The following is a 14,548-nucleotide window of genomic DNA, read 5'->3' as shown; positions in this document are numbered from 1 at the left end:
CTACATTCGGCGTCATTGCATGCGTTGCTTGAGTCTGCAGGAATTTATAGATTGGTATTGGACTTATGGGCTAATATCAGACTTATGGACTTTATCTGGACTGGGTTGAATGTTTCTTAATATACAATTACTCTTTGATACAAAGTTCTCTCTTACACACATCTGAGTATCTCTAGTCTACCCGGATTAACACAAATAAGTAAACAAAGAAACCAAACCAACACAACTGATAGCTTTATGTTCAAGCAGCTTTGGTTAAAGATAAGAACTCCCAGAGGAGCTCAGGTTCACATTCATATAAGTTTAATCATATATGAATTGTAAATAAGACTACAAATATTAATTCCCATGAAAACATTGTCTAACATTAAGGGGGAAAAGGAATCAAAATTAAGAAGACAAGCAATTTACTGAAACTGCATTAAATGCTAAAAGTAATTGTCCTTAAATTTGGATTATGAATACTTGTTATCATCCTTAAAAAATATATTTCCCCCTGGTTCTAAAATTTCAATAGGCATGTATTATACTTGTGTTCAGGAAAAAGGCTCTTGAAAAAGCATCTTAAATTTGACTTGCTGGTAAGTGGGTGCTAAGATTCACGCTAGTGAAAAGGAATAGCTAATGTTTACCATCTGTGACCTCTGTCAATTGCTTCCATCTAGGACTTTCTATTTTACCTAGGCCGCTGGATACAAGACTTCTGAAGTATCACATCTGTGCACTAATTTTAGATGGAGGAAAAAGCATGAGTCTCTGCAATGAAGCTCTTGGCAAAAGACTGGATTCGTGCTGCATACTTTGTTCAAGTGCCAAGAACAAACCAAATTCCACTCTGAACAGATCCCCGCTTCCAGTATGTGAACGGCAAGGAGTCTTTCCAACCTGTCGGCAAGCCTAAGTACCACGGTCCACATTTAAACCAGTCAACTGTCCCACCATGAATACCAACTCGTGTCAGAGGCAAGGAGGGAAGAAAGCAAGATTTATAATTTGGAATTTAAGATGTGAAGGCCGGTTCAGATTCTGATAAATGAAGCCTGTACATCAGTTCTTGGTGACGACGTCACTTCCCCATTCTACACAGTAACACAAGGCTAGTCTCACTAATCCTCCCGTTAACCTGACACCTAAGGTCAACACGAGGGACTTTCTTTTTTTAAAATGTAACTTAGGTGGGGGCTTTCGTTCAGATCTTTACATTTGTATTTAGAAGGCCTTTTTACCCAAGGACGCTTGCTTCAGAAATCTGCCTTCCTTGCCAAACCCCAACTAATTTAAAAATCAAAATTTTAAGCCCGTGTAATATTTTTGTCAAACAGGTGAATTAATTTTGTTCTCATTCAGAATTGAATTCACTCATGGTATTTAGTAAAAATAAACCGGAGCAAGTTAAGTCAGGTACCTTTGAATTGGGTGAGTTAATTCGAACGACTGCCACATCCCCTTTGACTCCATAGTTAATGTGGGTTCTGGCTAGAAAGAGAAGGAAAGCATATTCATAAACATAGTTATTACTAAATAAGTCTGAAAATCAACATAAGCATATCTGCAAGAAATTAAACTCACCCAGCAAAGCAGAGGACCTAGTAAAGCTGCGGCAAATATAACCTGAAAGAAAAAAGGCATTTCAAAATCATTTGCAAAGCAGAATTTCTGTAGCACCTGTTACCGATAACAAACCTGGAATTTACCATGGAAAGTCGGTCAGAAGGACAAATTCAAAGTCAACATCGCAACGAGTAGTATAGTCACCGTTAGGAAGTCAGCCCAGACTCCTCCCGGCCCTATGGAGAGAAGACCTACCTCTGGGGTTTTAGGGCTGTAAATGTGTCTTTATATGTATGTTTTCTTGTTATTTGTTTATTGCAATTCGGGTGAAAGGTTACAGAGAAAATGGGTTTTCAAGGGGTCAAGTAGAAAGAAAATGTTTTGAGAATGACGATGGCAACATATGTACAAGTGTGCTTGACACAATGGATGTACGCATGGATTGTGATAAGAGCTGTATGAGCCCCCAGTAGGATGATTAAAAAGCACAATGAGTTTTCTATTCGATTCGTGCACATCCTGCTTCCTGACACTGACTGCAACCCCCCAGGAAGTAACAACACTCTTCCCACTTCCTTCCTGTGTTTAGTTTTCATTCTTGCTTCTTCCGATTCTTCTCAAGGGTCCAAGCTCCAAAAAAACCCAAACTCACTGCCATCAAGTCGATCCCGATTCATAGTGACTCCATTGGACAGGGTAGAACTGCCCCTAGGGCATTTTCCAAGACTGTAACTCTTCATGGGAGTAGAAAACTTCATTTTTTCTCTCGGAGTAGCTGGTAGTTTTGAACTGTTGACCTTGTGGTTAGCATAGTTAGTTGTGTGATTCTCTCCTAGACTCCTATTAGAGTACATCAGGCCCTAAAAATGTGTAACAGTGGTAGTTGGACACCATCTAGTTCTTCTGATCTCAGGAGTGTAGAGACTAATTTTCGTGTGGTCCACTAGTCTACAGGATTAATTGCCTTCTGGCAATTAAAATCTTTTGTTTTGGAGCCCAAAGCCCAGGATAAAGTGTAGGCATCTGCTTTTGCAGCCCCCACGGGTTATTCCAGCACCCCCCTGGGGGGCCGGTACTGCCCCTTTTAGGAACTAATGCTCTAGATGTTGGAAAAGGAAAGAAAATAGATTCTCCCCTAGACTTCTGTTAGAGTAAACCAGCCCTTAACAAAATCACGGGGTCCAAAGGCGCAATTGCATGGCGATAAAATATAAAAATTATAGTAAAGTCATAGAAAATAGGAGATAAGAGAGAGTAAAATGAAGGAGTCAAACACATATCATGGTAGCATGCTCACCTCAGCCCCTCTTGGTAGTCCACGTGGAGGTGGGAGATGAGGAGGAGAAAGAGAGATGTGTATTTCTAACCAAGGCTTATATCTTTAAGGGGTGTGCAAGGCCCCCTAATTACAGGTAATCACATACCTAACAGGAAGGGGTTGTACCATAGCCAATTCCAACAATGGGAGGGAGACTGCCCAATATCTCCAGTTGGACTCTGACGCCCACCACAGTACTGCGAAGAGATGACAGAACCCAGCTGAGCACTAGACCAAGCTATCCCCGCCATAGTCAATTCTGACTCATAGCAACCCTATAGGACAGAACAGAACCACTTACTCCACAGGGTTTCCAATACTATAAATCTTTCCAGGAGCAGACAGTCTCCTCTTCCCAAAGAGTGGCTGGGGATTTTGAACTGCCAAATCTGCGGTTAGCAGTCCCTTTCACCCACTGCACCGCCAGGGCTCATTTAGACCAGCATGTTGGTGTTAGGTCTTTGCTGGAGCCAGCTCCACAGGATAGCAGCGGGATGTACAACAAAATGAAACACTGCCTGGTCCTGAATCAGCATCACAATTGTCAAGTTTGAAGCCCATGATGACAGTCAGCATGTTGATCCATCTCCCCACCATGACAGCCATCATGTTAATCTACCTCCTTAAGCCTTAAGGGCCTGTCTTCCTCTCTTTTAATGGCCTTCTACTTTACACCAAGTGTGATAGTTAGGTTTTGTGTAAACTAGGTTGAGCCAGGATGCCTAGTGATTTTGCGGTGAACATCTAATATCCCCTGGACACAATGTAATTACAATCAGTTGTAAAAATATTAGGGTTGGATTCAACCTTAATACAACCTGTACTCAAGGCCAGCGCCCTGAATCAGACAATTGACATTTCCTCAGGATGTGGCTTGACTCTTATCTTTATAGGGTAAGTGGATACTGTAAAAAACCTTGTTTGACAAAGACATGTACATGCAAACATATATATGAGGATGGGGAAATAGATCTAAGTGTCTACATTTATAGGTTTAATATTAAGGTGGCTGAAGGACCTTGGGCCTCTACTCAAGCACTCCCTCAATGCATGAATACTTTCGTTTATTAAATTGGCAGTGTTCAGTAGCGTTTTCTCACTGTGCTGACTTTTGGTGATCCAACCTCAGCCCCTTCATAATGTCCTCCTCTTCTTAAAAGTTACATGTGTGCACAGAGAGGTCCCTTGTCCAGGGCTGTGCATTTGCAGGCTTGTGGGATAAATAAGACCGACCATTGCAAATGTTCACAATGACTTTCCAATTGACCCTGACGTTCTAGCATTTGATTGCTTTCCTCCTGGACTGTGACTTTCAGTGGGAGATAGAAGGTTTTCAGAGAACTGAACTGTGGAATAATGACCGTTCCCTTAACTTTCGAAGCTACTCTGAAAATCTGAGAGTCTGGACCAAAAGAGGCTGCTCCCATTGGAAGAGTCATGGTGACAAATGGAGAGTAGTGACGAGCTCCAAAGATGGCTTCACTGAAGAGACAAAGCGTTTTAGATGGAGATGAAAATCTTGTCAGAAGATCACAGAAAAGTTCTAAATTACATTAGCAATTAATAAAGCTGTTCAGGCAGAAGTGTATTCAACAGAAAAACAAACAAACAAACCAAAAATAACCTTGTTTGCCTTTGGTTGGGTCTGGGTCCTCTATCTGGCTCTTCAGCCCTTGGTTCTTTGGACTTGAGTCATTGGCCTGCTGATCCTGGGAATTGGCCTTCCACCTCACCTGCCATCTTGGATTCCTTTGCTTCTGCAGCCACAAGTCTGACCTGCTGACCCTGAATCTAATCACCTCCATGGTCTGCTACCTTTCCGTCAATCTTGGGTTCCTCAGCCCCCACACCTATAGGAGTCAGGAGAAGCCTCTAGGCTACCATTCGACCCGTTGACTCAGAACCTGACTGGACTTTGACTTGACTACTTATACAACCGAGTGAGTTATTTTCTTGAAATAAATTTATAAACAAACAAACATCACTAGTTTTGTTTCTTCAGAGAACCCAGCTTAAAAGAAACACGATGTCCTTTCCCAGGGACCAGTGTCTCCTTCCCCAGGTTCACCTCACCACCCTTGCTTTCAAGAAGGGCTCGGGCTGCACTTCTTTTAAGGCGAATCTGTTTCCGCTGACAGCTCACCGTGCTTTCAGTGTCCTTTGCCAACATCATAATGCCTCTGTATCGATTACCTGGTCTTCCTTCCGTACTGTCTAGCTTCCACATGCATGCTATGTGGCTGACAATACCATGGCTTGGGACAGGTACATAGAATCCCTCAAAGCACCATCGTGGTTCTTTCAATAGGTCTTGGGCAGATTTGCCCAATGCAACACATCGTTTGAGTCCTGGAGTGCTGACTGTGGATCCTGAGAAAACAAAACCTTTGGCAAACCTTTCTCCAAGTTTCATGATGTTGCCTTCTGGTTTGGTTGTGAGATTGTTTCTTGTCTTTTTTGTAATTTAAAAAAAAATGCTTTGTTTGTTTTCTTTAGTTGAAGAAATATATTCTTAGACCTTGAGCACCACAGAATCAGAATTTAGTGGAGTTGGAACTCAGAATCTGTATTTTTAAAAAGGTGACCTCACAGTAGACAGCTAACAAACAATACATTTGGAAACCACTGCTTCCGGGAACCCATCGCTAGTGGGGTGAGAAAGGAGAGGCTCATCAATAAAAGCCAAGGTTCTTGCTTCCTACACCTTTTCGACGACTCAATTCTTTAAGGGAAGGGAAAGGAAGAGAAAGCCCAGAAAAGAGCAGCAGCTATATGCTGATCTGAAAGGCAAGGCAACACATTACTTAAAAAAGAGAGCTGTGTGGGTGGCACTGGAACCACACTAGGAGGACCTCAAGTTATGTCAGTATTTTTTCTGAAAGGAATCCAAGTCAGCCCTCAGTGCAAAAGACAAAGGACTTTGAGAGTCAAGAGACTCGGATCCAGATACCAGGTTTATCATTTACTAGCTGTGTGGTCATAAACAAATGAACTCCCTCTTAGTGAAACTTGGTGTTTCTATAAAGACAGACAGAAAGGTGATGCAATGATTGTAAACAATACCTGTAAGTCAAAGTGCTACACCAAAGGAAGATAGAAGGAGGTAGTTGGCTACCTCCTTGACCTTCGGGGCCTCTCGTTCACTCGTGGCACACCCACCCCCCTCATTTGAAATCTGTGTCATCTGCACTTAGCACTCTGCCTTCTTTTTATCTGTATCATAGCTCCAACATTGTCCAGTTCTTCAGATCCAACCTACAGCCATCTTTCCTTTCCCACTCTGCATTTTGATCTTCATTATTTCGGGTTTTGTTCTCTAATTTAAGGTGACCAGATTTTAAACATTGGTAAAGTGGGACACCATTGATAAAACTCATATCCTGGTAAAATAGCCACATGGCAGCCAAAAACCGTATACCCTAGCTTGTCATGCATTCATTCCAAAAATCGGGACATCTTTTAAAATGCCGCAGGACGCAGGACAAATTGTTAAAAATCAGGACTGCCCTGCCAAAAGCGAGATGTCTGGTCACCTTACTCTAATTGCATCTGTATCAGGTGTTTCCCCCATTAAATGACATCCTCTTCCAACACTGAGGATCCTTAGAAGGGTAGTGGTTAAAGCACTGGGCTGCCAACCAAAGTCAGTGGTTCAAATTTACCAGCTGTCCCCAGGGACAAAGACGTGGCTGTCTGCTTCCGTAAAGATTGACAGCCTTGGAAACTCGACAGGAAGCAGTTCGACTATGTCGATAAGGTTGAAAGGGGTCAGAATGGTCTCCAAGGCAGTGGGTTTGGTTTTCAACATCACCCCACAGTCATTCATCCAACAAAAATCTGTAGTACTTTCCTAAAAGCAAGTCAGTGTACAACCACGTTTCCCAAAGCAGGAAAGCCCTGCATTCTGGACTACCACGTGCTCTGCACTGGTCTAAGTACTTGGAGTAAACAGAATGTACATTTTTCAGGCAACACGAGATATTATCTGGGAAGACTTGGCTCTACTGGATAAGAATTTTAAGTGAACAAGAAAACGTTTCCCTGTAAAGTACTAAAAGTTCCAGTGGGAGGTGAAATAGGCGATTCAAACTAGAGCAGGACAACATGAATTAGAGAGGGAATGAACTGGTTAGGGAAAATGGTGTGGAAAGATAGATAAAACCCAAGAAATCGGATCACGTTGAAACTAGTATGTTAGGAGATAAGTGCTAGCTCACTGTCATTGAGGTCACTCGGACTCATCGCTCCCTAGAGCCTAGACACTGAAAATCTATATGGGGTCAGACAGTCTCATCTTTCTTCCAGAGTGGCTGATGAGTTTGAACCGAAGACTTGTTAGCAGCCTAATGCTTAACCTACTATGCCACCAGGAGTTCCTGAAAGTGCTTCAACAAAATAAGAAAAAGGTAAGGAGGTATGGACATGGGTTGCAATTTTAAAGATAAAATATGAGACAATAGGTTATTTATTAGAATTTCATTTAAACCCTTTTTTTTTTTTTTTTTTTTTTTTGTTTTCTTGTATTTTACTCATTATGAAAGGCATTTAACGAGGTGAATCATAATAAACTATGGATAGCATTCAAATCATGGGAATTCCAGATCACTCCACTGTGTTCATGTGCAATGTATTCACCTGTGTACATAGTTCAATGGTTCAACACAAGGGGAAAGTGCATGGCTTAAAATCAAGAAAGGTGCTTGTAACATCCTTTCTTTTTTTTTTTTTTTTTTGCTTTTACATTTTATTAGGGACTCCAACAACTCTTACCACAATCCATACATATACATACATCAATTGTACAAAGCACACCCATACACTCCCTGTCCCAATCACTCTCAAGGCATTTGCTCTTCACCTAAGCCCCTTGCATCAGGTCCTCCTTTTTTTCCCCCCCTCCCTCCCTTTTCCCCCCCTCCCACATATGCCCTTGGTAATTTATACCTCGTTATTTTGTCATATCTTGCCCTATTCGGGGTCTCCCTTCCCCCCTTCTCTGCTGTCCCTCTCCCAGGGAAGAGGTCACATGTGGCTCCTTGTAATCAGTTTCCCCTTTCCAACCCACTCACCCTCCACTCTCCCAGCATCGTCCCTCACTCCCTTGGTCCTGGAGGTATCATCCACCCTGGATTCCCTGTATCTCCAACCCTCCTATGTACCAGTGTACAGCCTCTGTCCTATCCAGCCCTGCAAGGTAGAATTCGGATCATGGTAGTTGGGGGGAGGAAGCATCCAGGATCTGGGGGAAAGCTGTGTTCTTCATCGATACTACCTCACACCCTAATTAACCCATCTCCTCTCCTAAGCCCCTCTATGAGGGGATCTCCATTGGCTGACACTTGGGCCTTGGGTCTCCACTCTGCACTTCCCCCTTCATTTAATATAATATATATATACACATACATATATACATATACACATAAATACACATACATACACACACATATTTTTTTTTTTGCATGATGCCTTATATCTGGTCCCTTGGGCACCTCGTGATCGCACTGGCCGGTGTGCTTCTTCCATGTGGGCTTATTTGTTTCTGAGCGAGATGGCCGCTTGTTCACCTTCAAGCCTTTAAGACCCCAGACACTATCTCTTTTGATAGCCGGGCACCATCAGCTTTCTTCACCACATTTGCTTATGCACCCATTTGTCTTCAGCGATCCTATCATGGAGGTGTGCAGTCAATGATATGATTTTTTGTTCTTTGATGCCTGGTAACTGATCCCTTTGGGACCACTCGATCACACAGGCTGGTGTGTTCTTCCATGTGGACTTTGTTGCTTCTGAGCTAGATGGCCGCTTGTTTATCTTCAAGCCTTTAAGACCCCAGTCACTATCTCTTTTGATAGCCGGGCACCATCAGCTTTCTTCACCACATTTGCTTGTTCACCCATGTAGGCTCCAGCTGTTGTGTCGGGAGAGTGAGCATCATAGAGTTCCAATTTAATAAAAGAAGGTATTCATGCATAGAGGGAGTGTTTGAGTAGAGGCCCAAGGTCCTTCCGCCACCTTAATACTTGATCTATAAATATAGACACAAAGATCTATTTCCCCAACCTCCTATATATATTTGCATGTACATGTCTTTGTCTAGACCTCCATGAATGCCCTTTGACTCCTAGCTCTTTCCTCCATCTCCCTTGACCTTCCTCCTGCCCTACTACCATGCTTCATTGCCACCTGGGCTAGAGTATACCTCTTCTCTAATCAACCTTACCCTTGATCATTTCCCACCAGGCCTGCCACTCCCCCTTCTCTACCCTTTGGGGTCCCATGTTTTTCCCTTGTCCCTGGGTTTGTTAACACCACTTCCTTACCCCCCCTACCCCCCACCCCAAGTCCCCCCGGAACTGTCGGTCCCGTTGTTTTTCCTCCCGATAGTTCATCCAGCCTGTCCTATTCAGACAGACCTGTGGAGTCACTAACATGCACGAAAACTAGACAGAGGAACACAAAGCAACAGTATATAACCGGACAACAAAACAACCAAGACAAACCACTGAAAAAGAACAGAACAAAACAGTTCACAAGAGAAAAGCTTGTAGTTAGTTCAGGGATCTTTGCTGGCCCTTAGGAGCGTTTTCCAGTCCAGTCTGTTGGGGCACCACGCCCTGGCCCCAAAGTCCACTTTCAGCATTCCCTGGGGACCTTGCCACTCCATTCCCTTGCTGTTCCGCTGCACTCCCCCAGTGCATTGCCTCGGTGTGGTGGGATCAGGTCAGGTGCAATTCCCGCACTGTGTCTCCGGTGCTGTCCCCTGTATCGCCCTTAGTCACTGAGGGGCATCATGTCTCATAGTAGGGCCAGCCATGTTGTTCTCTCTGTGGACTGGCTGCTCTACTCAGGAACATCATCATCACGGCCTGGTGGGCCAGGCTGTGCTCCACTCTCTCCTCCTGCCCCTTCATCTGCTCCCGTGTGCTCTGGTCAAATATGACCATCTCCCATAGCTGCAGGGTCAATGTCGTCCTTTGGAACAAGTTCTTTTCGGGGGAGGGGCAGGAATCCACTTAATTTATGGTGCTGGGGCCTGCCTCCCAGACCTCTCCACCGGTTCCGTCCTCCACGCCGGGATAATGCATTCACACCTTGCGACACTGGGTTGAAGTCTGGTCCCACTTTCCCTGTGGAGATATAAACAATACCCTCCCCTTGGGTGGATTAATGCCCCATTTCTGTCATGCTGATTGTACTTACCTCAGGGGACTCATGTTGTACCTGTCCCTTTGGGACTGGCTTACCTCGCTTAGCATAATTCCTTCCAGCTCTTCCCATGAAATAACGTGTTTCATGTGCTCATCGGTGCTTTTCAATGCTGCATAATACTCCATTGTGTGTATGTGCCAAAGTTTGCTAATCCACTCGTCTATCGATGGAAACTTAGGCTGTTTCCAAGTCTTTGCTATTGTGAATTGTGCCGCAATAAACATTGGAGCGCATATGACTGGTCGTGTTTTATTTGCTGCTTCAACCGGGTATATGCCCAGTAGAGGGATGGCTGGGTCGTAAGGTAGATCGATTTCCATTTTCTTTAGGTATCGCCAGATTGCTTTCCACAGTGTCTGTACAAATCTGCACGACCACCAGCAGTGGAGGAGGGTTCCTATTTCACCACAGCCCCTCCAACACTTGTTGCTCTCTGATTTACTGATCTGGGCTAGCCTCAGGGGTGTTAGGTGGTATCTCATGGTTGTTTTGATTTGCATTTCTCTTATGGCAAGGGACTTCGAGCACTTTCTCATATATTTATTGGCCATATTGATCTCCTCTCTAGTGAAAGTTCTTCTCATTTCTTTTGCCCATTTCCTTAGGGGGTTAACTGTTTTCCTCTTTTTGCAGGTCATGATGGTGTTGTAGATTTTAGTAATGAGCCCTTTGTCTGACGTGTCATTACTAAAAATCTTCTCCCAGTCTGTGGGTTGCCTTGTCACCCTCTTGGCAAAGTCTTTCGAGGTGCACAGGTGTTTTATTCTTATTAGATCCCATTTGTCGATTTCCAGATCACCTGTGTGTGTCCCCTTCCCTGTTGCAGTGAGCCTATGTGCTCCCTGGGCCAGTGCTCTGAGATTAGTCCCAATTCCTTCCTTAATGGTCCTGATGGTTTGGGGTTTGACTTCTAGATCTGTGATCCACCTTGAGTGTATTCTTGTGCATGGGGTGAGGTAGACGTCTTGTTTCAACTTTCTACATGTGGATATCCATTGTTTCCAGCACCACTTATTAAAGAGGGCATCTGCTTCCCACTTGACGTTTTTGGGGCCCTTGTCGAAGATCAGTTGTCTATATGCTGATGATTTTACTCCTGGGCTTTCTATTCTTTTCCACTGGTCTGAGTGTCTATCATTGTGCCAGTACCATGCTGTTTTGACCACTGTAGCTGTGTAGTAGGCATTAAAATCAGGTAGGGCGAGTCCTCCAATTGTGTCCTTCTTCTTGAGGAGTTCTCTGCTAATTCTGGGTTTCTTCCCTCTCCATATGAAGTTGGTGGTCAGTTTTTCCAATTCTTTGAAGAAGGTTGATGGTAATTGGATTGGTATAGCATTGAACTTGTAGAGTGCTTTAGGAAGAACTGTCATCTTTACTATGTTCAGCCTACCTAACCATGAGCAGGGGAGCTTCATCCATTTGTGAAGGTCACTTTTGGTTTCCTGTAATAGGGTTTTATAATTATGCTTATATAGGTCTTTAGTATTTTTTGTTAAGTATATTCCTAGGTATTTCAGTTTGTTCTTGGCTACTGTGAAGGGTACTTCCCTCTTAATCGCCTCTTCCATGGCCCTGTCCGATGTGTATAGAAACCCTACCGACTTCTGTTTATTGATCTTGTATCCTGCTACTCTTCCGTATTCCTCTATTGCTGTAAGTATTCCAACTGTGGAGTTTTGGGGGTCTTCAATGTATAGGATCATGTCATCTGCAAATAACGATAGTTTCACCTCCTCTTCTCCCAACTGGATCCCTTTGATGTCCTTCCGCTGTCTTATGTTGTTAGCCAGAACCTCCAAAACGATATTGAATAGAAGAGGGGACAGGGGGCATCCTTGTCTTGTACCCTTTTTCAGTGGTATTGTTCTTGTCTTTTCTCCATTGACTATGATGTTGGCTGTTGGTCTTTCATAGATAGCTTGTATGAGCTTGAGGAACTTACCTTCCAATCCTATCTTCATGAGTGTTTTGATTAGGAATGGATGCTGGATGTTGTCAAATGCTTTTTCTGCATCTATGGATATTATCATATGGTTTTTATCCTTTTTCTTCTCGATGTGGTGAATGATATTGATGGATTTTCGGATGTTAAACCATCCCTGCATCGCTGGGATGAATCCTACTTGGTCGTGGTGAATGATATGCTTGATGTTCCTTTGTATTCTATTGGCCAATATTTTGTTAAGGATTTTTGCATCTATGTTCATTAGAGATATTGGTCTATAATTCTCTACGCTTGTGGGGTCTTTTCCCTGTTTGGGTATCAAAGTAATGCTGGCTTCGTAAAATGAGTTTGGGAGCTTGCCGTTCTTTTCTATGTTATGGAATACTTTGTGGAGGATCGGTGTCAGCTCTTCCCTGAATGTTTGGTAAAATTCTGCTGTGTAGCCATCTGGCCCTGGGGCCTTTTTCCTTGGTAGGTTTTTGATGACACTCTCTATTTCTTCCTTCGCTATGGGTTTGTTGAGGTTCTTGATCTCTGTCTCAGATAATCTAGGGATAGATTGTTTTTCTAAATATTTATCCATGTCTTCCAGGTTTCTGAATTCATTAGAATACAAACCTTCATAGTACTTTGTGATTATCCTTTTTATCTCATTGGGGTCTGTTGTTATTGCCCCCGATTCATCCCTCATCCTGGCTATTGATGATTGTTCCTTTCTATCTTTGGTAAGCTTTGCCAGGGGAGTGTCAATTTTATTAATTCGTTCATAAAACCAGCTTCTAGTTGCGTTAATCCTTTGCATTGTTCTTTTGTCTTCCCACTGGTTTAACTCCGCCCTGATTTTTATTATTTCTTTTCTCTTGCTATTGGAGGGGTAGTTCTGTTGACTCTGTTCTAGTTGTTGGAGGTTTTGTGTTAACATATCTGTCATACGCCTTTCTTCTTTTTTCATGTATGCATTCAGTGATATCAAGCTACCTCTGATAACTGCCTTTGCAGTGTCCCATAAGTTTTGATATGTTGTATGCTCGTTCTCATTAGTTTCTAGAAATTTCCTGATATCCTCTCTGATCTGGACCTTAACCCATTCATGTCGCAGGAGATCGTTGTTTATTCTCCAATTGGTGGCCCTTGCTTTTCTGGGTGCCCTTCTATTAATCTCCAGCTTTATGGCATGGTGGTCTGAGAAAGACGTCTGGATAATATCTATGTGTTTGAATTTACTCAGGCTGGCCTTGTGCCCCAGCATGTGATCTATTCTTGAGAAAGATCCGTGTGGATTGGAGAAGAATGTGAAACCTTTTGCTTTTGGATGAAAGGCTCTATAGATGTCTATCAGGCCCTGTTGCCTAATTACATTGTTTAGCTCTCTGGCCTCTTTGCTGAGCTTCTTTCCCTGTGACCTGTCTTTCTCTGATAGTGGAGTGTTGAAGTCCCCCACTATTATTGTTGTTTCCGTGATTTCTTCTGTCATTTTTTTAATAGTTTGTTTGACGAAATTTGCCGCACCATTATTAGGTGCGTAAATATTCAGTATGCTTATTGCTTCCTGGTTTACTGAGCCTTTGAGCATTATGTAATGTCCCTCTTTGTCTCTTTTTATGTTTTGGATCTTGAGATCCATTTTGTCGGAGATTAAGATAGCCACTCCTGCCTTCTTGGAGTTACCATTTGCTTGGTAAACTTTCTGCCAGCCCTTTATTCTCAGCATATGCTTGTCTGCTTGCTTAAGGTGTGTCTCTTGCAGGCAGCAGATTGATGGGTTATGTTTTCTAATCCAATCCTCCAGCCTCTTTCTTTTAACATATGAATTGAGCCCATTTGTATTCAAAGTGATTATTACAATCTCTGGCTTCATGGTTGCCATATTCTGTTTTGTGTTTTGGGTCTTTGCCTATCTTCCTTCATATCAGTGTACTGCGTTTGAGTGGAGGGTTTCTATCCTGTCCTCTTTTCCATCTGAGACCGTGTTGTCCTGGTACGTGTTGCTGGCATGTTGGCTTCTAGATGGAGATGGGATATATGGTGGTCTCCTGGAGGTTCTAGTTGGAGCTTGATCTTCTGGCCATAGTGAGTCAGCCAGTATGTTCTGCAGGGTCGGGTGACTTGCAGTATATTTTTTGAGTTCTTCCTTGTCCTGGAAGACCCTTATCTTACCCTCTATCTTAATGGATAACTTGGCAGGGTATAGGATTCTGGGGGAGGCATTTTTATCTTTCAGAATTTGGAAGATGCTGCTCCATTCTCTCCTCCTCTTCATGGTTTCAGCTGATAAGTCTGAGCATACCCTTACCTGCGCTCCTTTGTATGTGACTGTCTTCCTTTCTCTTGATGCTCGTAGAATTTTCTCTTTTTCCTCTAAGTTGGATAATTTTACAATTATATGCCTTGGCGTGTTCTTCTTGGTGTTTAGCTTAGCCGGCGTCCTCTCTGCTTCCTGTATGAGAGTCGGATTCTCCTTTGTTAGGTTGGGGAAATTTTCTTCCAGGAATTCCTTTGCTATCTTGGCGGTCGATTTGTGTGTT

The 14,548-nt window shown here is 43.1% G+C and overlaps 1 protein-coding gene across 1 annotated transcript in view; it reads right to left on the bottom strand.

Moving 5' to 3' along the window:
• HADHA (hydroxyacyl-CoA dehydrogenase trifunctional multienzyme complex subunit alpha) overlaps positions 1-14,548 on the bottom strand; it is a 47,965-nt gene that overhangs the window by 28,206 nt on the left and 5,211 nt on the right. The window contains exons 2-3 of the mRNA XM_075557000.1: positions 1,570-1,611; positions 1,406-1,476 (exon numbers count right to left, since the gene is read on the bottom strand). Coding sequence (XP_075413115.1) covers positions 1,406-1,476; positions 1,570-1,611 — 113 coding nt within the window. The remainder of the gene's footprint in view (positions 1-1,405; positions 1,477-1,569; positions 1,612-14,548) is intronic.

This window comes from Tenrec ecaudatus, chromosome 8 (assembly GCF_050624435.1).
Source record: "Tenrec ecaudatus isolate mTenEca1 chromosome 8, mTenEca1.hap1, whole genome shotgun sequence".
NCBI lineage: Eukaryota > Metazoa > Chordata > Mammalia > Afrosoricida > Tenrecidae > Tenrec > Tenrec ecaudatus.
The sequence above is the reverse complement of the archived record's forward strand: the minus strand, read 5'-3'. Positions and strand labels throughout refer to the sequence as shown.